This window comes from Mus caroli, chromosome 5, assembly GCF_900094665.2.
Source record: "Mus caroli chromosome 5, CAROLI_EIJ_v1.1, whole genome shotgun sequence".
Classification (NCBI taxonomy): Eukaryota; Metazoa; Chordata; class Mammalia; order Rodentia; family Muridae; genus Mus; species Mus caroli.
The window spans coordinates 131,752,841-131,773,437 of record NC_034574.1 but is presented as its reverse complement, the minus strand read 5'-3'; the positions used below and the strand labels follow the sequence as shown (position 1 = coordinate 131,773,437).

The 20,597-nt window shown below is 52.3% G+C and overlaps 1 protein-coding gene across 3 annotated transcripts in view; it reads left to right on the top strand.

Annotated features, from left to right (window-relative positions):
- The window catches only part of Prkar1b (protein kinase cAMP-dependent type I regulatory subunit beta), a 115,769-nt gene that overhangs the window by 70,964 nt on the left and 24,208 nt on the right, over positions 1-20,597 (top strand). For all 3 annotated transcript variants that reach the window (XM_029477560.1, XM_029477559.1, XM_021162955.2), the window contains exons 7-8: positions 11,372-11,530; positions 19,476-19,536. In XM_029477560.1, coding sequence (XP_029333420.1) covers positions 11,372-11,530; positions 19,476-19,536 — 220 coding nt within the window. The remainder of the gene's footprint in view (positions 1-11,371; positions 11,531-19,475; positions 19,537-20,597) is intronic.

Below are 20,597 nucleotides of genomic sequence, written 5' to 3'. Positions count from 1 at the left end.
GGGGCTCTACCACTGAGCCATGCCCCAGCCCCTCACTGGGGGATTCTAGGCAGGGGCTCTACCACTGAGCCATGCCCCAGCCCCTAACTGGGGGAGTCTAGGCAGGGGCTCTACCACTGAGCCACGCCCCCAGCCCCTCCCTGGGGGACTCTAGGCAGGAGCTTCAGTGCTGAGCCACATCCTGCCCCCAGCCTTATTTCAATTGTCTTTCTCAAGATCAAGATCTAAATGATAGTATAAGACTATAAAAGCCCAGTTTGGAAAGAGAGCTGTGTCAGGCAGGTGCAGGCCCAGTGGGGTTCTTTTTTTGCTTTCACAGAGGGTCTGCGTGGAAAGCGGCCTAAGGTGTTCTCTTTGACTAGCAAGCTAGTTTAGCCTGCAAACTCTGGGGGCTTACAGTGGATGTTCGCGATTACCACATGGGCAGTAGCTTCCATGTTTGTAGACCCTAGAGGTACTGATGTGACATGGGGTGACTGTCAGCTTTTGTGCCAGCATGCACCCAAGCTTCACCAAGGGACTGTCAGAACAAAGAGCTCACGTGTTTATAGAGCATTCCCTACCCCACCACCACCACTCTCTCGATCACTGTAATGTTAGAAGCATGCCCTCTAGAGACCCCTCCTCATGCTTTCAGCTGGCCCTCCCTCCTTCTACCTCCATGGCCACCCCTGCCCAAGCCCCCCCAGAGTCCTCTGACTGGAATGGCACTTATGTCCCCTTGTCTGGCTCCCCTTGTCAGAACATGTTTCCCTGAGCTTGGGGGTCTGTTTTCTATCCAAATCCTCTATGTCTTTGTCCCTTCTGACACAGGGAGCCCATGGTAACTTTCTTACATCATCCTCCCAAACAGTGTGATGACACTGATCTCTGAGTCAGTCTGGGACCGCCTCTTGCCTGCGGGAGTCTGACCTACTGATGGACTGCCCCTGGGCCTGGGCTGGTATCGCCCTGATGGGCGTCCCCTCACTTGCTCTTGCTGTCACTCTGAGTATCTGCTTCTCCTTTAGCGTTGTAATCTATGTCAGCTCTTCGGGGTGGGTATCAGCAGGTGTGCCACATGCCCTGCCCTGATCAATTGCTTATTTGGGGCTACTTTCTGTGATCCATTTCTTGAAGTCTGTCTCTAGATGGAACAGAGGGCAGGGACAGAGTCTGCCCAGGACATTTCAGGGTCCTTAGCGTTGTGAGTCAATTCCTAGGCCAGCCCCAGGGTCATTGCTGGGCTGTGGCTCAGCTTAGCCTCACCTTCTAATTAGCCATAGCTTATGCTCCACCTGTCCGAAGGGACTTGCTGTGCCCCCCTTGCCTCGGAGGTGTCTCGGCCACACCCTGCCTGGTGCCCCGGGGGTTAGGTGAGCTATTTTGGGCCTGGCCTCTGCTCCTAAGTCTATGTCCAGCCAGGCTATTTCTGGGAAAATCCTTTTCTGATTTCCCCAGCAGCCCAACTTTGTCCCACAATGCATTTCTGGGAACCGCACTGGCCCACCTGCTTCCGGAGACACCACATAGGAAGTGAGTCACTCAGGCGTCCCGAGTGGGGCACACGCAAAGCTGACCCGGTGAATCTGACAGCTCAACCCCTGTTCTGGGTCTCAGGGGAGGCAGGGCCTCCTGTCTCCCCAAACAAGGAAACTGAGTTGGGAGGTCGTGATCCCTTGGGCTACTCACTCAAGAGGAAGCATGAGGCAGACGATTAAAAAGAGGTTCTGATGTTAGATAGGCTCTGCTGTGCCCCAGCTTCAGGTTAAAACAAACATCCATGAAGAACCCAGCTCAGAAAACAACTTGGTTCCTGACCTATGGCAGGCCAGGTTTGGTAGGGAAGGGAGAAGGCCTTGGCCTCTAGCAGCTTGTATAAGTGGGTCCCAAGGACCGCTGCTCTCCCTGTTGGAAGTTGCTTTGATAGACTGATATTGGTGGGAGGCATGGGTAACTCATTTTTAATTTTTGCTTTATGGTTGTTTGAGGGGTTTTATTGTTGTTTGATTTTTTTGTTTTGTTTTTAAAGATGGGGGTTGCCAGGTGGTAGTGGCACACACCTTTAATCCTAGCACTCGTAGCCAAAGGCAGGCAGATCTCTGAGTTCAAGGTCAGTCTGGTCTACAGAGTGAGTTCCAGTCAGGGCTCCACAGAGAAACCCAAAATAAAATAAAATAAAATAAAATAAAATAAAATAAAATAAAATAAAAGTAAAGTAAAGTAAAGTAAAGTAAAGTAAAGTAAAAGTAAATAAATGAAGGTCTCATGTAGCTCAGGCTAGCCTAAATGCATTATGTAGCCAAGGATGATCTTTAACTCTCAATCCTCCTGCCTCCATCTCCTGAGACCTGAGATGACAAGCATTGGTTTATACCATGCTGGGAGTGTAATCTGGGGTTTCTTGCAGGTCAGGCAAATATTCTACCAAACCCCCATAGTTTATACCCATAGCTCCTCTCCCAAGCCGTGAGCCCGGGTTGTTGCCCACTCCTGGCCCAAAACCCACCGCTCATTGCTCTGTCTTCTCCTTCCAGCCTTGGCTAGCACTTGATCTCCAGTGGCATTGCCAGCTCCCATCGGACCCCTGGGAATAGTCAACACGGACCTGTCCTGGGGGTGCTGTGGTCACTTCATGGGGTGGATGATGGACGATCAACAGGAAATTAGTGACCAGCAGCTTCCACCTCAGGGCTGGGCTTCCCCGGAGTTCTCTGCTCGTAGCTTTGCTCTGCCTTGCAAACTCTTATTCATCCTTCAATACCCGCCAGGCCCTGCTCCTCTTGTCTGCAGTGGAGCGTTGATAAATGCTGACCTAGTGACAACAGAAGACTAGACACTCCCACTGTCGTAACCTGGGAGCTCGTGCGGCTTCTGATCTGGGCCCATCCTTTCCTTGGAACATGAGTCTGCCCTCCCCCTCCCTCTTTCTCCTCTATCCCTTATTCTTCCTCCTCCATTTTTTTCCTTGTTTTCCCCCAAGCCTGAACTCAGACTCTTCAGGTGTTGGAGAATATCCTTGAACTTCTGATTCTCCTGCCTCCACCTCCTGAGTGCTAGGATTACAGAGCTGTGTGGCCATATCTGATTTATGTGATGCTGGGGATGGAGGTCCCCCCTCCCCCTGGGGGAGAACTTCACAAATGCTAAGCAAGCATGATACCAGATGAGCCGTGTGTCCCAGTCCACATGTGACCTCCGTTGTGCTCACCAAAGTCACCTAGAATCTTTTAATTCCATCTCAAAGACAGGGTTGGGGTGACCCCAGGGGATTCTGGGTCACATATTCTTTGACTTTCCCCAAATAAGTGAATATAGGAAAAGTGCTGCTGGCTGTCTTCAAGGTTATGGAGTCCCCGAGTTCTCCCTTCCATGCCCACCTCACCCCACCCCCGCCGCCATGTACATCTCCAGGAAGGCTATGAGTGAGTCAGAACCTTGTGCAGACTGCAAGGAGGCTCTGCTCTGGTCCTTTCCACCCTGGGTTTCATCCCAGAGGGGTGAGCGGGTCCACAGCGGCCAGAGGGTTACACCACGGGCTTCTCCCACAGAGCAGGCTTCGTGCCCTCTTCCCCTTGTGTACTAGGCAGACCCCACCTCCTGCCTGTTCTAGGCAGCCTTTCATCCCCAAGGAAGCCCACCACACCCACACCCACCACAATTGCAGTGGCCACCTCCCTCCTCAGATTAGCTACAGTGTATCTGAGCTTGTATGTGGCCATCTTGTGTGTCCGTGGCTCACTGAGTCTGAGGTCTTCCTCTGAGCCACTTGCTGTGGAAGACCCCAGGTATGGCTAAGGAGCAGGGAGTCACTGCCCTGGATGGCCACAGTGTGCTCAGTGTTTAAGGCTGTACTATTCCATTTCCTTTCAGAAGCCAGCCTCTACCTCACTGTCCCCAGAATCCTGCAAAAGTGAAAGTCACATTAACTGATGATTCTGGCCCCAGATATGTATCCGTGACTTCCTTGACTGTGGAGGGAGGGGTGGATAGGACCGGCAGGATCCCACACACCTCCACTCCATCTTTTTCAAGGCAGGACTGAGGGTCCCCAAAGTCACAGCTCATCTGAATAAGACCCTTCCAACCCTCCCCAACAGATACCTTCCAGCCTCCAATGAGTCAATAAGGGGCCAGGGTGGGAGCCTGGCTTGAGGTTTCCCCAGCCTCTAGCTGGCCCCAGGATCTTGTAATGATGGTCAGAGCTCTAGCTGGCCACCCACCAGCCTGGGGACATGTGGAGGCAATTTTGTGAAGGAAAAAGTGAGCTTACCTTCGCCTCAAATACATTGTCTCGGCAGATCTGCCCTCCCTCCCTCCCCAGCCGGGAGGTTCAGGTTCAAAGGCAGCTTAGAGGCCCTTGCTGGATGCTGGCTGGCCAAACCAGGATGTCTGGGCATCGTGGGTGGATGCCACTTCCTGGCTAAAGCCTTGAGTTTAGGATGTAGAGGCTGTGGGTGGTGCAGACTGGACCTATGAGTGGGTGCGTCCGGCCTCGCCTCCCTATAGCGCTATGAAAAAGTCCCCGACACCTCCATCAGTCTCTCAGACTTTCCAGTGGTGACAGGGGTGGGCGGCAGGGAGCACCCACAGGGATGGGCACAGAAGAAGCTGGACTGTGATGTGGGAGCTGCAGGGTAAACACACGGGGGCCATGAAAGAAGGCCACATGTAAAGGAATCAAAGGATGCCCGGTAAGCAGCTGGGAGCAAGAAGCCGGCATGTCAGTCCCAGCTGAGTTAGGGGGCATACATGACTCTAATCACTGTGGTGATTCTCAGGAAGCTTCTACAGCCCCTGTGCTGCATCCTGTAACCCCTCCCTCAGGCCAGGCAGGTCTGTGAGGATGCCACTAGGGCAGCAGCAATCCATCTGCCCTTTACCTGGGTGGGGACACGAGAGGGATAGCACCAGCTTTACCTTCCCAGGCAGGATCTGCACCCCATCCCTCCAGACAGGCCAGTGTGCTAGGTTTCCCGGAGCCCCCTTCCCCCCCTTCCAGGATGAATACTCTTCTCCCTCTAGGAGGACCAGGAGGGCTAAAGTTCAGTCTTCCTTAAAATCATGGCTTTCCACAGAGACTAAATGCTAGGCAGTGGTTGTTTGCTTGCCAAGAACTCGAATCCAGTTTTCTAGCAGAGAAATATCCTTCCAATTTATTTTATTCATGGGACAGCATTTCTGCCGAAAAGGACACCCAACCGCAAGCATACGAGATTGGAAATGGGCTCTGGGGTCTTTCCTGGTTGTCTCTAGACTTCTTGTTTTGGCGGTGTCCCTATCACTTCCAAGGTTAACGCTGTCCCTGTGAGCTCTAGGTCGGTAGGATTCTCCTGTTTCGGGAGAAGAGGTTCTTCCCGCCTTAAAGATGCTTCCCTCCCTGGCAGCACTGTGCGCACCTGGGAGCTGGGCATCACTGTCCTGTCTGTCTGTTGGGCTGGGGACTGTTCAGTTCACCAGAGTTTCTGGGTGGACACATCTGGTTAAATTGTTAAAGTGCTTGGAGCACAAGATTAACTATATTATCAACAGTGCAGCTGTCACCATCCCCATCCCCAAAACTCTTTCCTCTGTGCCTGTGGGGGAGGGGTGGAGGAGAACACATGTCTGTGGACGCCATCGCTGAACCTCGGGCGTCTTTATTGTCACTGTTCACCTTTTTTTGTTTGAGAGTGTTACTCTCACTGACCTGGGAGCATGTAAGGCTGGCTGGCCAGCAAAACCTTAGGCATCCACCTGTATCCACCTACCCAGCCTTGCACCATCACATCTGACCTTTTAAAAAAACATGGCTTCTGGCAATGGAACAGCTCAGATCCCCGAATTTCCATAGTGAGCCGTTATGCACTGACCTGTCTCCCCAACCCTCCTGTCTGAACTGCCTTACTGATCTCATCTGGTTCCCTCACTGAGTCACTCCACAGCCCCACCCCAGCCCCCGACTCCCCCCTTCCTACTTCCTAGCCCTACGAGTCTGACTCCTGGGGTTGGAGAGATGGCTCAGTAGTTAAAGAGTTCTAGATACATTTCCAGAGGACCTGGGTTTGATTCCTAGCATCCAGCTGTCTGTAACTTCTGTTCCAGGGGACCTGACCCCTTCTTTCCCCTCTGCCTGCACAGACACACACGCAGGTAAAAACACCCATACACATACAATAAAAACAGCCTCTTTCTAGCCTGGAGCTCACTGATTTGTGGAGGATAGCCAACAATGACCCCCACCCAAAGATTTGCCCATCTCTACTTCCCAGGTCCCAGCACGGGGTTGATAAACCCTGGTCACTATGCCCAGAGGTTTCATGAGGATTCTGGGGCTGGAATTCACAGATTCTTGATCTAAAAATAGTCTGACTCTTCTGGGGAGTCTCTTGTTGACTTCACACAGCATCTATCCTGTGGCTGCTGGTCACTGAGCAAAAAAAAAAAAAAAACGTTCTCAAGCTCCACCCATTCACGCTGTAGCAGGTGTCAGAGTGACTTGCTTAAGGCTGAGTAATATTCCACTGGGGACATTTGGCACCTTCTCTTTATGTGCATCATTATGGGCTCTTGCAAGCTACCCTGCAGTGAACAGGGATGTGTGACTGTCTTCTGGAGATGTGCCTTCCAAAGTGCTGTTATGTTTCAGTTGGTTGGCCGTTTGTTGAATGCAGAGCTGGCTGTGACATTTTTTTTTTCTGAAGGTCTTTGGAGTCTCCCAAGCATATTTTAACCACACGGCACATCGTCTCTGAGGTCCTCAGTGGCCCCACTTGAGGTCACAGGGTGTTGAATATAGCCTGGCAGTGAGTGTGCCTGGATTTGAGGGTGTTAGACCTTGAGGCACCCCAAATGCTGTGCTGTTCTAGTAGGGCTAGGTTATGCAGGGTGAGGGTACCGGCTGTCCCTTGAACTGTTGGGTTCCTACAGACCTCATGGGACTCCATTTTCTTTCCGGAGAAATTATGGGATTCATATTGGGGCATGGTCTTGACCTGATCTGCCTTCAGGGGATCTGAAAATGCATGTGGACATGAGGAGGAGTGAGAGGTGGCTGCACCCAGGATAGACTGACTACAAGGGGGTACCCTCACTGGCCTGATGACTACCCAGGAGTGCTCTGGGCTCATAGGTCAAGGGTGGCATTTGTGTGTCCTAGGCCCAGCTCTTGTGATTATCCTTGTCCTCACACTGCCACTGCTGTCTTGCGCACTTGACTGAAGTGCTTGAGAACGGAGGCAGAGCCAGCTCTGCCCAGGTCACCCTGGGCTTGGTCCATTTGTGTCAGGATAGTGATGCTCACTGATCCTGGAGTCTTGGTGCTCTAGAAATCCAGTGAGCTTTGGGGACTCTGCCAGGACTTTTCTGTACAGGTACTGTTCAGCCACCTCTGGTCCTCTAAAAATATGCAGAGGCCAGGCCACCCCAGGAGTCTAAATTCAGAGGTGGGTTTTTTAAAAAATGTTTTTTCCTTTTCTTCTTTTTCCTAGTGTGTATGTCCATGCACATGTGTGCAATGTGCATGTGTACATGTGTGTGCACATGACTATGGAAGCTAGCGGTCAACCTCAGGCATCATTCCTCAAATACCATCCACTTTGTTTTATAAGTTTAACCCTATTTATTGTATCGGGCTGTGTGGTGTGTGTGTGTGTGTGTGTGTGTGTGTGTGTGTGCACACACACACGTGCGTGCGTGCTCACATACATACGTGCGTTTGTGCACGTGTGTGTGTGAGGACGTACATGCATGTGATGGGGTGTGGTGCTTTTGACATCACACATATATGGATGTGAGATGACAGTTTTGTAGAGTCGATTCTGCCCTTTCGCCTTTGCACGAGTCCTGGGATCAAACCCGTGGAGTCGTTAGACTTGTGTGGCAAGTACTCATTTGTTGAGTCATCCCATCAGTCCATCTTGCTTTGTTAATACACAGTCTCTCACTAGCCTGGAACTCACTGATCAATGTAGGAGAGCCAACTAAGGAGCCCTAAAGATTTGCCCATCTGTGCTCCCCACACCCCAGTGCCGGGGTTACACACCCTGGCCACTGTGCCCAGAGGTTTCACAGGGATTCCGGTGCTTAAATTCACAGATTATTGCTAGAAAGGCCAGCACTTTATCAACGGAGCCATCTCAGTCTTGGTTTTGCTTTTTCATACAGTCTTGTTCTGTAGCCTAGGCTAGCCCAATCCACCAGACTCAGTTTTTCAGGGGCTAAGATCACAGGCATGGACCACCACACCAGTCTTGTATCTCTACAGCATCTGCCCGTGGCTTGTGTCTCTGTTATTTGGAAGATCCCCTGAAGATGGGAATCTGCCATCTAATGCAGAGTGGCTAGAGGTGAGAAGGTGCCTGAGTCAGAGGGTCACTCACTGAAGCAAGAGACAGGCAGGAAGGAGGAAGGCAGGCAGGGCAGGGCAGGAGAGGCTCAGCTCAGCTGGAGGACCCTTGGTCCCTAGTGTAGCATAATGTGGCACAGTGGGGCCTCCCACTATTTTTCTCCTAAAGGAAGAAAAAAACAAAAAAAATGGAACCAAACAAGAGTAGCCCCTTTGCGTACCAGCTGGGTGGGGGAGCTGTGACAGAGGCCAGTGTGCATAGAAGGATGGCCCTTTGTCCTCCGGGTGGCCTTGGAGGACACAATGGTTTCCTCTGACACTGTGGGAGATCCCCTAGGCTTGAGGCTCTGGGCTGAGGGAGGGTAGTCCCTGTACAGGGTCCCTGCATGTCCCTGGTCATGTCCCAGGGCAGCCATACTCACTCTTCCTGTGGGGTGTGAAGTTGTGGAAGTGTTATTATCCAGAGTCTCGGTGCTCTGGGAGGACGTAGCTTTAAGTCCATCCCCCGACTTGGGGTAGCCCCTGGAGGACTTCCTTGATCCTCGTGCTGCAAGGAGACTAGCCCATTGGCAGCTCACCAGCAGGGACTCGAGTGTCCTACACACCTCTCTCCCAAGCCCAAGAGCATCTGTACTTATGACTCCGCCCATGATGACGCACGGGGACAGAAGTGTGGTGGGGACATAGCAGCCTCTGGGGCTATGCTTTCAGTCATACTTGCTTCTACTAAGCCAATAGGTGTGCCTGGGATGCAAGAGATGTTACTTACCTCAGATCTAACAAGGAAGTCACATTCAACTCAGTAATGTTCCAGATGCCTGGGTGGTACTGCATGCCTGAAATCCCAGGTCTCTGGAGGCTGCATTGGGAAAATTTTACCAAATTAGGAGACAGCATAGACTACACAGGGAAACTCTGTCTCACAGTGGGGAAGAGGTTGGGGATACAGCTCAGTGGAAGGCATTTGTCTAGAGTACTTCAGAGAGAAGGTGGGGGTGTGGCTCAGCGGTAGAATTCCTGCCTGGAATCCCCCAGGGAGGGGCTGGGGGTGTGGCTCAGTGGTAGAGCCCCTGCCTAGAATCTCCCAGTGAGGAGCTGGGGTGTGGCTCAGTGGTAGAGCCCTGCCTAGAATCCCCCAGTGAGGGGCTGGGGGTGTGGCTCAGTGGTAGAGCCCCTGCCTAGAATCCCCCAGTGAGGGGCTGGGGGCGTGGCTCAGTGGTAGAGCCCCTNGAGGGGCTGGGGGCGTGGCTCAGTGGTAGAGCCCCTGCCTAGAATCCCCCAGTGAGGGGCTGGGGGCGTGGCTCAGTGGTAGAGCCCCTGCCTAGAATTCCCCAGTGAGGGGCAAGAGTGCAAGACCTTGCATTCAATCCCTAGTACCACCAAAACAATGATCCTGGCAGCATCAGATGAGCATGACAGCCCATCTAGGCTGGATGAGCACACTGAGGCTCACAGAACCAAGTGACAGACTGAAGGTGACATTGGGAGGGCTGTGAGTACTCACTGAGCTCCATGTTCAGCTTAGTGGGGCTTTCCAACCTGAGAGCTCACTGCATGCATAGGTTCCCACAGGAGCACAGGCAAGGTGGCAGTGGCAGCTGAGTCGGGCGGGGAGGCTGTGCTCTACCCTCTCTGGCTGTGGAAGTGACGCAAGGTCCTAGGGGTGTGCAGACTCACATCTAACGTGCCAGGCTGCCACCCTCCCTCCGTCTTTCCATCAACATTCCCTACAGCATTTGGTGGGCATTGCTTCTAGATGCTTTATGGATCTTTATGGCTCTAGGTTTTTTGAGACAGGACATCACTCTATAGCTCAGACTGGCCTGGGGCCTGTCATCCTCCTGCCTCAGCCCGAGGTGATAGGTGTATGACACCATGCCTAGTTTCTTTGCAGGTTTTTAAGGGCAATCAGTGCCTATCTCTTCCCCTCCTAGCACCCCACATCCCTTTGGGGTTTGGGGAACCCACCAGGCCAGGTGGGAGGAGCACACATCCGATCTGCTCCCTGAGTTCTGTCTTTGGGAATTATTATCCTCCCTACCCCCCATCTTTGTGGCTAGCCAGTCCCCTTCCATGTCTTGCTCACTTCATCGTGGAGTTACAACCATCACCTGCGAGGCGTTCTCTTTCAGACAGAAATCTCTGTGCCTCAGTTATTACCGGATAATGAGACATTGATTTCAATAAGAATCGCTTCCATGATTCATCACAATCCATTCTCTGCGTACGCACCCGTTTTAGCAGTGGGAACGGTTCTTTACGCTCATTGAGACGCTGTGGGATAAAGCGTGCATTGTGTCAATTTATAGTAACCGAGCTGCATAATCGCCCTGGGAACGAACAATCTGCCCATTCTGTGCCCCGGCTGGGTGTAGGCTGCGCAAGGTCCATGCATAGTGTGCACACTGTGCAGGGCGCGTTGTCCACGCGGCCTGAAAGGGAATCTTGTCCTGGCTCCTTCTCGGTGCCGCTTGGTAGTGGTGCCTGGCCAGGGGGCTCGACTAGGCCAACAGCCAAAAGACTTGGGTGCTTGCCTTGGTGGCAAAGACCCAGAGAGAAGGGGACAGTCAGTGTGTGCCCACAGGGATGGGACAAGAGGGATACCCAAGCAGAGGGATCGCTGAATGGCCAGAGAGGAGAGGCATTTTGTAAACAGAAAAGGCAAGAGAGAGCATGTTCGCCTGGATCCTTCTCTGTAATTGTAGAGCGACTCATTAGGGTATAGTTGGAAAAACCGAGGCCCAGAGAGACTGAGAGATGATGGATGGATGGGTAACCAGCCTAGGAGGTAGCTGGAACACATTGTGTTTTGCCCTCTGGTCCTGACCAATTCTTCGGTGGCTGTGTGCTACCCAGTTGTGGCTCTAAGGAGGCTGGGATAGATGTTCCTTGGAGCAGGTCACAACAGCCTAAGGTTACCTCCAGGGTAGGAGTGTGTATGAAGTGGTCCAAGAGCCTTGCAGAGCACCTGTCCTTTCCACTGGGGATGGTTGTGGGTTCCTCCACAGAGGAAGCAGCTATTGTGAACCACGTGTCCCACTGACCTCTCTCTCCTATTCTCCAAAGGTATATGTGAACGGGGAATGGGTGACCAACATCAGTGAGGGGGGAAGCTTCGGGGAGCTGGCTCTCATCTACGGCACCCCCAGAGCGGCTACCGTGAAGGCCAAGACGGACCTCAAGCTCTGGGGTATCGACCGTGACAGCTACAGGCGCATCCTCATGGTGAGTGGAACCCTGGCCAGGACGTTCTGTCAGGGGAGGAGGCACAGTAGTAGGATCTGACACCACCAGAATCCCAGGTCTAAGGTGAAGATGGGTTTCCTAGTAGACGCAGCCTGTGACCTGAGTGGAAAATATCAGAAAGGGTTTTGGGAGCTTCTCAAAGCAGGAAGATGACTGGGAACGTCTCTATTGCGTTCCTCCCTTCTCTCCTTCCAAATACTGTAGACTGTGGTTGCGATAGCTGGATCTCCAGTGCTGCCATCTTGGATCAGAAGGCCACTTGGAGAATAAAACCCAGAGTCCCTCCAAGGTGACATCAGAGCAAAGGCTAAAGTTATGGGAGTTGAAGGTCATAGGGACAGAGTGCAGAGGCCTTGGGGTGGCTGCTACTCAGCACAGGGGGCTGTATAAAGCAAATATCGTGAGAAGAGAATGAGAGTTTTGTCCTCAAGAGTTAGGAGCGCTTCATCCTGAAAACCCACAGCCTCTTCCGGGGCCATCATGATCCCTGACATGCAACGCCTTGAGTCACAGAGGGACCTGGGACTCAGGTAGATTGAGGTAGACTGGGGGAACTGAGAGTGGCCATGGGGTGAGATGGTCCAGAATGTTCCACCAGAATAGCTCAGGATGGAGCCTGGGTGCTCAGTCACTGGGGCACAGAGGGCATAGATCACCACCGTCTTTAAGGCAGCCGTCCCCTGGGCCTGGAACGCCCAACACGTCTGGGTTCCCGAACTGCTGTGGGCACAGATATAGCACAGACGGTTTTGCTCTATAGTCCTTTATCTCCAACATGTTCTCCATCTGCAGGGACCCGCCTGTCCCAGTGGGAGGGTGTCATGGGGGATCCTCCCTCTCTGCCAGAGGACACAGTCCCAGTACCCTCGAGCACACCTGGCCTGAAGTTGCACATGCAGCTGTTTCCCCGCTGTCTTGTCTATGCTGTGTCATTGCTGGCTGTGGGACTGCTGTGGTTAGGACTTTATATTCAGGAATGCTCTCAAAATCACAGAGGGAGCTGGTGCTTTCTTTTTGGTTAATTTCGGATCCCCAGACACTAAGAATAGAGCCATTTGGGCTCCAGAATCCGCAGAGCTCTTGTGGGGAATTTGGATCCTGTCCGCACCCATCCCCCACCTGGGCAGAGTTGGATCTGGCCAACTCACACACTCCTGAGGGCCCCTGCCTTACTCAGGCTCACGGTGGGATATGCAGAAGATGAGAAGTCACTAGGCTCTCCCTCCTGGGAACTGGCTACATCCCACAAGGTCAGCGGAGACTCCACACTGGAGTTGAAACCCTGTGACATGTCCTTTGGAAGTTTCCTAAGTGTCTCTCCCAGCTCCTCTGTTTCTCTAAGGGACACATGCTGTCCAGTGCCAGGCAGAGTTGTAGGTGTACCCCATCTGTAGGCACTCAGGTGAGGCTCGACACAGGGCAGCAGCCCCTGAGTTTCTTTCCTTTCATTTGAGCCCTCTGTTCGTTCACCCATCTCTCACTGGGGACCCTGCATTTGCAACTAGTGAGTTTGGAATTCGCTGTAGAGGGGCTGGGATGTGACTCAGTTGGTAGAGGGCTAGCCTAACATGCATGCAGCCCTGGGATATGAACCCAGCACTGCCCAAGGAGGCACGATGGTGCATGCCTGTAATTCTAGCACTCAAGAGGTGGAGGCAGGAGGTTCAGGAGTCCAATGTCACAGGGGGTTCATACAGCCTGAGAATAGGTGACCCCATCCACCCTTGCCCAGAATAAGAGCCCCAAGGCGGTGGAGAACTACATACATATAAGTGACTAAGAAACTTCTTCTAAGCCCTTGCTCATGGTGTAGTGCAGGGGTGGGGGAGGGGGATGTGATTGGAGGCTTCAGGTGATGGAGAAAAGTCAGCCAGGCATAGCTCCTTGTCCTGAGTAGCACTGGCGCTCTGGCTGGGATAGGTTGTTCTGGGAGCTTGATTCATCTCTGGCTCCAGAACCACGAGACAGGCAGAGTTCACCATACACAGCATGTGGTTCTCAGCACCTTCGGTGGCAGAAGAGGGCGGGTCTCAGATCCCTCGTCTCATTGTCCTACCTGGGACACCCTGAGCAAGGTGGGGCCTCTGCTTGTTCAGCAAACGCCATCTTCCTCTCCTGGACCTACAGTGACCTTCTAACCCAGCCTCATGCCAATTCGTTCCAAAGTCAGATACTCACTCCTTAGTGGTGGGGGAGTGAGGAAGGGCCCTGGGGACAGAGGTGAGCGCCTGCTTTGCCCTTCTGGGTTTCAAGGTCTCTGCTATTGAAATCTGATAGGGATCTTGGCTGAGGTCTGCCTTGGTTTCTTTTTCCATTTCTGTGGTAAAATACCCTTGACAAAGGCCTCTTAGGGAAGAAAGGGCATATCTGGACTGACAGTTTGCAGTCCAGTCCATCACAGCAGGGAGGTCACCGCAGCAGTTGCTGGAGGCATCTGGTCACATCCCATCCACAGCCAAGGAGCAGAGAGCACTGGATGCCAGTCCTCCATTCCCCTTTGTCTTCCGTCTAGGACTAATAAATGGTGCTGTCCACATTCCAGGTTGGTGTTCCCACCTCCCTTAACCCAGTCAAGGTCATCCTTCTGACACCCACAGAGCAGCCCAGACTAGGAGCATCCTCTCCTGGGACTCCCTTCCAGGTTATTCTGGATGCTGTCAAGTTCACAATCAATGCCACCGCTGGGCATGCTGCGGGTGCCAAGGCAGCAGGCAGAGCAAATCCCCGTCCCAGGCAGGCTACTTGGGGAGAAGGCTGAGGTCGCCTTCGCAGGCAGGTTCCTAGGCTGAGCCCCATTGGAGCCATCTTGAGCTGCTGTCTTGAATGCTGTAAAGCCTGCTAAGCTGGGGATACCCCGTGTCACCAAGAGGCTTAGGAATGCCTGCTTAGTCTAGGAACAGAGGAGGCTGGCTTCCCCTGCTACCTGACTACTTCCCTAGGCCCCACATTTTCAGCATTGTCTTGTCTGCTGCATCAGTGTTAGCTTCTGAGATTCCTGGGTCACAACCTGCCTGCATTCCTCTGGCATGGCTTAATTGCTAGGTGGTCAATGGGAAAACTGCACATTTTCAAAAGAGGTGCCTTTTTTTAGGGCTGGATGGGATTAAAATGACTTGGGCCGGGTCACCAAGCAGGCTGCTGCTACCACAGCCACCTAACTTGCACCGATAGGCAGACACAACAGTTCTGCATCACCAGAACTTGGACACTGGCTTCCCAAGCGTGCCATCTTGTTGTCATGGAAACAGACTTGTTCCAGCCTCCACTGGCAGACCTATCCATCTCACCATCAAGGTCCATAGCCGAGGACAACTTAATGATGTTCTCCTGGCACTGCTGGACATTAAGTCCCCAGCCCTGTTGCAGCTTGAATTCGTAATTTTTCTCTTTGCTATGACAAAACACTTGACAAAGGCAGCTCAAAGGAAAGGTTTTCAGTGGCTCACAGCTTTAAGTAAAGCCCGTCTCGGAGAGGAAGGGTTTGTTCAGGATCATAAGGCAGCTAGCTGGTCGCATTGCATTCACGGTCAGGAAGAGGGGTGGAGACGAGAGAGAGGAGAGAGATGAGAAAGAAAGAGGAGAGGGGGGAGGGAAAAGGAAAAAGAGGAGAGGAAGGGTGAGGGGAAAGAGAAGAGGGAGAGGGAGAGGGAGAGGGGGAGGGAGAGGGGAAGGGGAGGGGGGAGGGGAGAGGGGGAGGAGAGAGAGAGAGGAGAGAGAGAGATATGGTTCTCAGTTTTTCTTCTCCTTTTATTCAGTCGAGGACCCCAGTGCATGGAATGGTGGGAGGTCCTCTCACATTTAGAATTGGTCCTCCCACTTGTAGGGTGGGTCTTCCCTCCAGTTAGCCAGTCTGGAAATCCCCCTGCAGACATGTGCCAAGGTTTGTCTACTAGGTGACTCTAGATCCTGTCAAATTGACAATTGGCATTCGCCACCACAGGAGGTTTCCTGGAAAGTAGAGAGCTGCGTGGCGTATAATTCTGGGTTTCTGGGACTGGAATTTTGCAGACTTACCAGTGCTGTTATGAATGCAATCTGAAGGGAAAGTTGAGGCCTAAGGTTAGGAGAGGGGGGAATCTAGGGTCCTGTCACTGTATCCTGTGTCAGTCTTCATAGAGACCCATTGGGGGAGGTTTTAATATTCCCATTGCACAGATGAGAAGACAGAGCTCAAGAGGCCAGGGAGAATGGAGGTCTGAGCCCAGGCTTTCTGACAGCTAGCTCAAGCTCAGAGTCATCCTCCATCTTCCTTCAGGCTCATTGGTTAAGGGGTGCTATACATGCTGGTGGGTTGCCCCCAAGCTCTGTTAGCACCCCTACACTAACTCATAGCCACCCACTGCTCCTAACGGTCTCTGAATCTTGGAAATGACACCTTCTACTTCAGCCTGTTCCCCAGAGTCCTGTGGTGCTGTTCTCATGTGACCCTGTTGTTTGCTCAGCCCCTCCTCAGTGTCCTTCATGTCTCTCTCCTTCATCGTCCTCAAATGTTATATAAGGCTGGTTTCTCTTCAGACCCTGAGTATTTGGTCTTCAAGCGTGAACTTCCTGGGCTGTCCACCCCAGCTTTCTAGGGTCCTCAGGTCACAATAGCAGGGTCTGGCTGGTAAGAGCCCTGGTGGCTGCTGATGCCTGTGTCATGGGCAGCACTTTCCACTGTTGGCACATGATTGTTTGTGGTTAGATTTCTCTTCTGGCTCCTCATGCTTTAACTGGACTGTGGGCACCTGCCTGTGTCTCCAAGAGGTACCTGGTCATGGAAATCACACTACGAGTGTCCCAAAGTGCACTGGGCTGCAGAGAGAACAATGAACTGTCTCTGCCATCAGTTGACAGGCACCCAGTGAGGAGATGTGTACAACAGCCAGGCCCTCCTGCGCATGTCTCTCCACACAGGACTGAACTCTCTCCCCCTGCACTGAAGCCTGTCTGAAAGCTTCCTGCAGGTTTCAACATGGCTGCTGCAGACTACTGGGCCTGCACAGGACAGAACATGGGAGCATGGTGATAATGCATCTGACATCCAACAGACTGAACCACCTTAGCTCTGCTCTGGGCCAGCTCCAAGCCTGGGCACGCTGTGTGATTTCCCTCAATCCCGGGGTGGGAATGGAGATTGACCACACGGTATAACTCGTGGCAGTGGCTTTGCAGACACAGCTTCTGTCCCCACAGTGGGGAGAATGCAGTTTGGCATGCTGAGGGGGCTCATACTTGCAATCCTGGCATTTGGGAGGCTGAGACAGAGTCACAGTTCTAGTTTAGCCTGGACCATATAGTGAGTTTGAGACTAGTGTGGGCTATAGGATTAAAGTATACTTCAACAAAGGAAAGAAAAGAACGGGGTATGGTGGTACACACCTTTCATCTCTGCATTCAGAAAGCAGAGGCAGGCAGATCTCTTATGTTAACAGCAAGCCTGAGCTCTATCTAAGAAAGCGACTTCAGTCCCCAGCTCATGAGACAGGAACCAGGCTATTACCCGTTGGATCTCTGTTTCCAATCCAGTAGAGGTATAACAGGGTCTCTCAGAGCTGTGGGGGACACTAAAAGCAATGTTGGGAGCAAGGTCTCAGCTATGCTTCTTGAGCCTTCTGAGAGAACAGTGCTCCTGAGGGTGACTGGGGTAGAGGGGACTGGTGCCCCTGGCTTCCTATCTACAGAGTTACCTGTCCCATTTCTGATGACTAGGGGCTTGTCTCAGGCTGATGGTCGCCTGTTTCAGAACAGGAAGCAAAGGACTTTTTGACCTCAGGTGTCAAACTTTATCTGAGCAGTGGAATGACGTCACAGAGGGAGACACAGGGCCCAAGTTAGAGAGTGGCCAGATCATGGACAGAACTCCAGGCTGGCAGAGGACAAGGTTGTTTCAAGAGCATGGGCAGTGATGGGTGGCCCTCGCCACGAGCCCTCCTCTGGGGTACTCAGTAAGATTCACACCATTGTCTTTACTGCTATAGTCACTAACACCACCATCTGTACTGTCACTGTCAGTTAACACCAGCAGCTCTGTCACCATCACCAGCGTCACTATCATTGACACCATCACCAGCAGTACCATCACCATTTACTATAATCACCACCGTCAGCCCCACCATCACCTCTACCCTCACTGCCACCTCAGCATCCTCATCACCATCACCACCACCATTGCCATCATTATCATCACCATCAAAAGCATCACCGTCATCATCACCATCACCACCACTGCCACCATCATCGTTATCTCCCCATCACCATCATCACCATCACGACACCATCATCGCTGATATCACCACTATCACCACTGTCAACATAAGTAGGGATACTTATTGAATCTTGGTCCTTACAATAAACGGGTTTTAAAACTCTCACTCCCCCAGGACTAGTGATATGAAAAAATACATCCAGATTTACCCTTGTTCCCCTGAATCGAAGTGTGGATCCTCTCAGAAACGTAGCCCTGCTGACCTCTATGTGAAACCCTAGGAGGACATGGGAGGGCAGACATATTGTTATGTCTTCTACCCCACTGTGGTGTGGGGCTCAAGTGGTACCCACGGTAGGTTTCACAGTCTGAGAGTGGGAAGCCCACATCTGTGTTTTAGATGCTGAGAGCCCAGGAAGTGAGCCAGGAGTATTGAGTGTCTTGAGGCAAGCAAGAACCTTGACCTTGTGCACGGCTAGGGGGAACCCCATGGTCTGGCCCTGTGGAAGCTGCGGTGTGCCCTGGAGCCACAAAGGCCCTTCCTCCCCACTTCACCAACGTCCACATTTTTGTCATAGCTTTCCGGGGAATGGCATTTACTGCCACATGCCTTCAATTTAGTCCTCTTGAAAGTCCTTTCCCCTTTAGCAGGGCTTCACTGACTTTGGTTCATGGCTCTGAGTTTGGGTCCATGGGTTATCCCCACACCCCAAGTAGAGGGGGTTCCTGCTGCAACCCTTATTTAGAGCTGCCTGCAGTGAGCCTTGCAGATGGAGATATGAACATCTTTACACCCAGCTGAACCTGCTGCCAGAGAGCCCTGTCGATGGGTGGTGTCAAGAGAGGGCTAGCAGGCCTGACTCCTAACTCCTGATGCTTCAGCTCTGAGCCTGGTCTCTCCATTTCTGCTCCCCTTCGGGCTGCTGCACCTTGTGCGGATGTGCTTAGAGCTTAGTGTCAGACCCCAGGAGGGATGCTTATATTATAAATGGCACCCCACGTGGGACTGAGATTTCTAGTCTCTTAGACGAGGCTGAGCCACACTCCTCAGGCGTTTGCAGACCTCTGTGTATCAGTCCTGTACCTCATGTCTGATCTCTCTTTCCTGAACATCTTCTCATCATGTATATCTTCCTCAGCAGACCCCGAGTCAGGGCTGCAGTACCTGAGATTGGTGTAGACCTCGGGAATAAGGGCTGCAGCAATGGGAGGCAAGGGCAAACTTCTCTAGGACATTTATGGCCTCTCATCAATGGCCATGCAGTGGGCACAAGCCTCTCTCACCATTGCTGTAGACACCTGAGGTTGCCGGGAGGCCCACTGGATGGCTGGATGCCCTGACAACCTAAAGGCTTTGTAACAGTGGGTTTTAGTGGTGCATACTTAAAAATACAAGTCAGGTGGCTGAGGCAGGGGCATTACACATTAGATTCTACCTGGGAAGAGCAGGGCAGGCATAGCCACAGCCACCTTTGGAAAGTTTAAACAGCATGGTTCTGTTCACTGGGGGGCAGGGGGTGGCTTGCTCAGGGTTGGACCCCAGGAAGCAGCGCTGATGGTGTCCGGATCTGCTTTAGAAGGCACAGAAGGTGACGAGCAGGAAGTAGGAGACATAGGCTCTCATATGTACATGTAATGGGCTTCCTCTGAAGAGATTAATTGCTGAGAGGAGTCTGCAAGTGTGGAAAGGCTCAGAGCAGCGACCCACCGGCCTTGTTTTGCTTTTTTCTTTCACAGGGAAGCACGCTGAGGAAACGCAAGATGTATGAGGAGTTCCTCAGCAAAGTCTCCATCCTAGGTCAGTGACTGCTGCCTGCGGCCTCTCTGCAGCCTCCCGTGAGCGCCTGCAATCAGCTCCTTCTCCCTGTGTGGCGGTACATATATACACACATACCACACACTCACCTACACTCATACACTTGCACACATGCACATGTATATGCAGATACATATGCACAAATGTAGCATGCATTCCTATGTGTGCACATTTATTGTAAATACACATTTGTGGCACATGTTCATGCATGTGCATATTCATATATGCACACATTCACAGTGGGCTTTTACACAGATGAATACTCATACCCTGCTACCTGTGGCATGTCACACCATAGGTGTCCCTGTCTGTTTATCGCTCTTGCTATCTTTGGTGTCCCCATGTCAGCTCCATGATTTGGAGCTGAAAGGTAGCTCTTTGTCTTCCTAGCTGTAGTCATGCACTAAGTGTCTTTCCCCTCCCTTTTGCCTCACCTTGAGCAAGGCTCCTCAGTGACATCACTGCCCTTCCAGGGCTACCTTTATGTTCCATCCCCAGAGCCTGCAGAGACTTGTGGGTTATAGATGCACCCTGGGCTCATGTGCACAGCTGAGTAGCTCAGAGACCTTTCGAAAAGAGGATGGTAATCTTGTTCTGAATTATGAGGGAGAGGGAGGGCTCTGCTTGGCACCTGTTCCTCTCAGTGCCTCTTAAACACAGAGGTTCTTCATACACTTTGTCCCGTTGCTGTGTGATGGTGCCTCCCCTTCCTGCCCTTAATGAACTGCTACAGTACTGATTCATTCATTGTGGTGAGACACGCACAACACAGAACCAGCCATTTGCAGTGTTGTAAGAAGCTGGCTCAGAGAAATAAGCCCAGCCACAGGGTGTGCAGCCCCCCACCCCCACCCTGCCACCTCCCTCCTCCATTTACTTGGAACCTGATCTTTGTACCCACACAAAGAGATTCATCCTCCACATGCAGCCACTCCCCTCAGCTAGGTCACTGCAAAGCCCCTCCCTGCCTCTGCCTCTGCCTCTGCCTCTGCCTCTGCCTCTGCCTCTGCCTCTGCCTCTGCCTCTGCCTCTGCCTCTGCCTC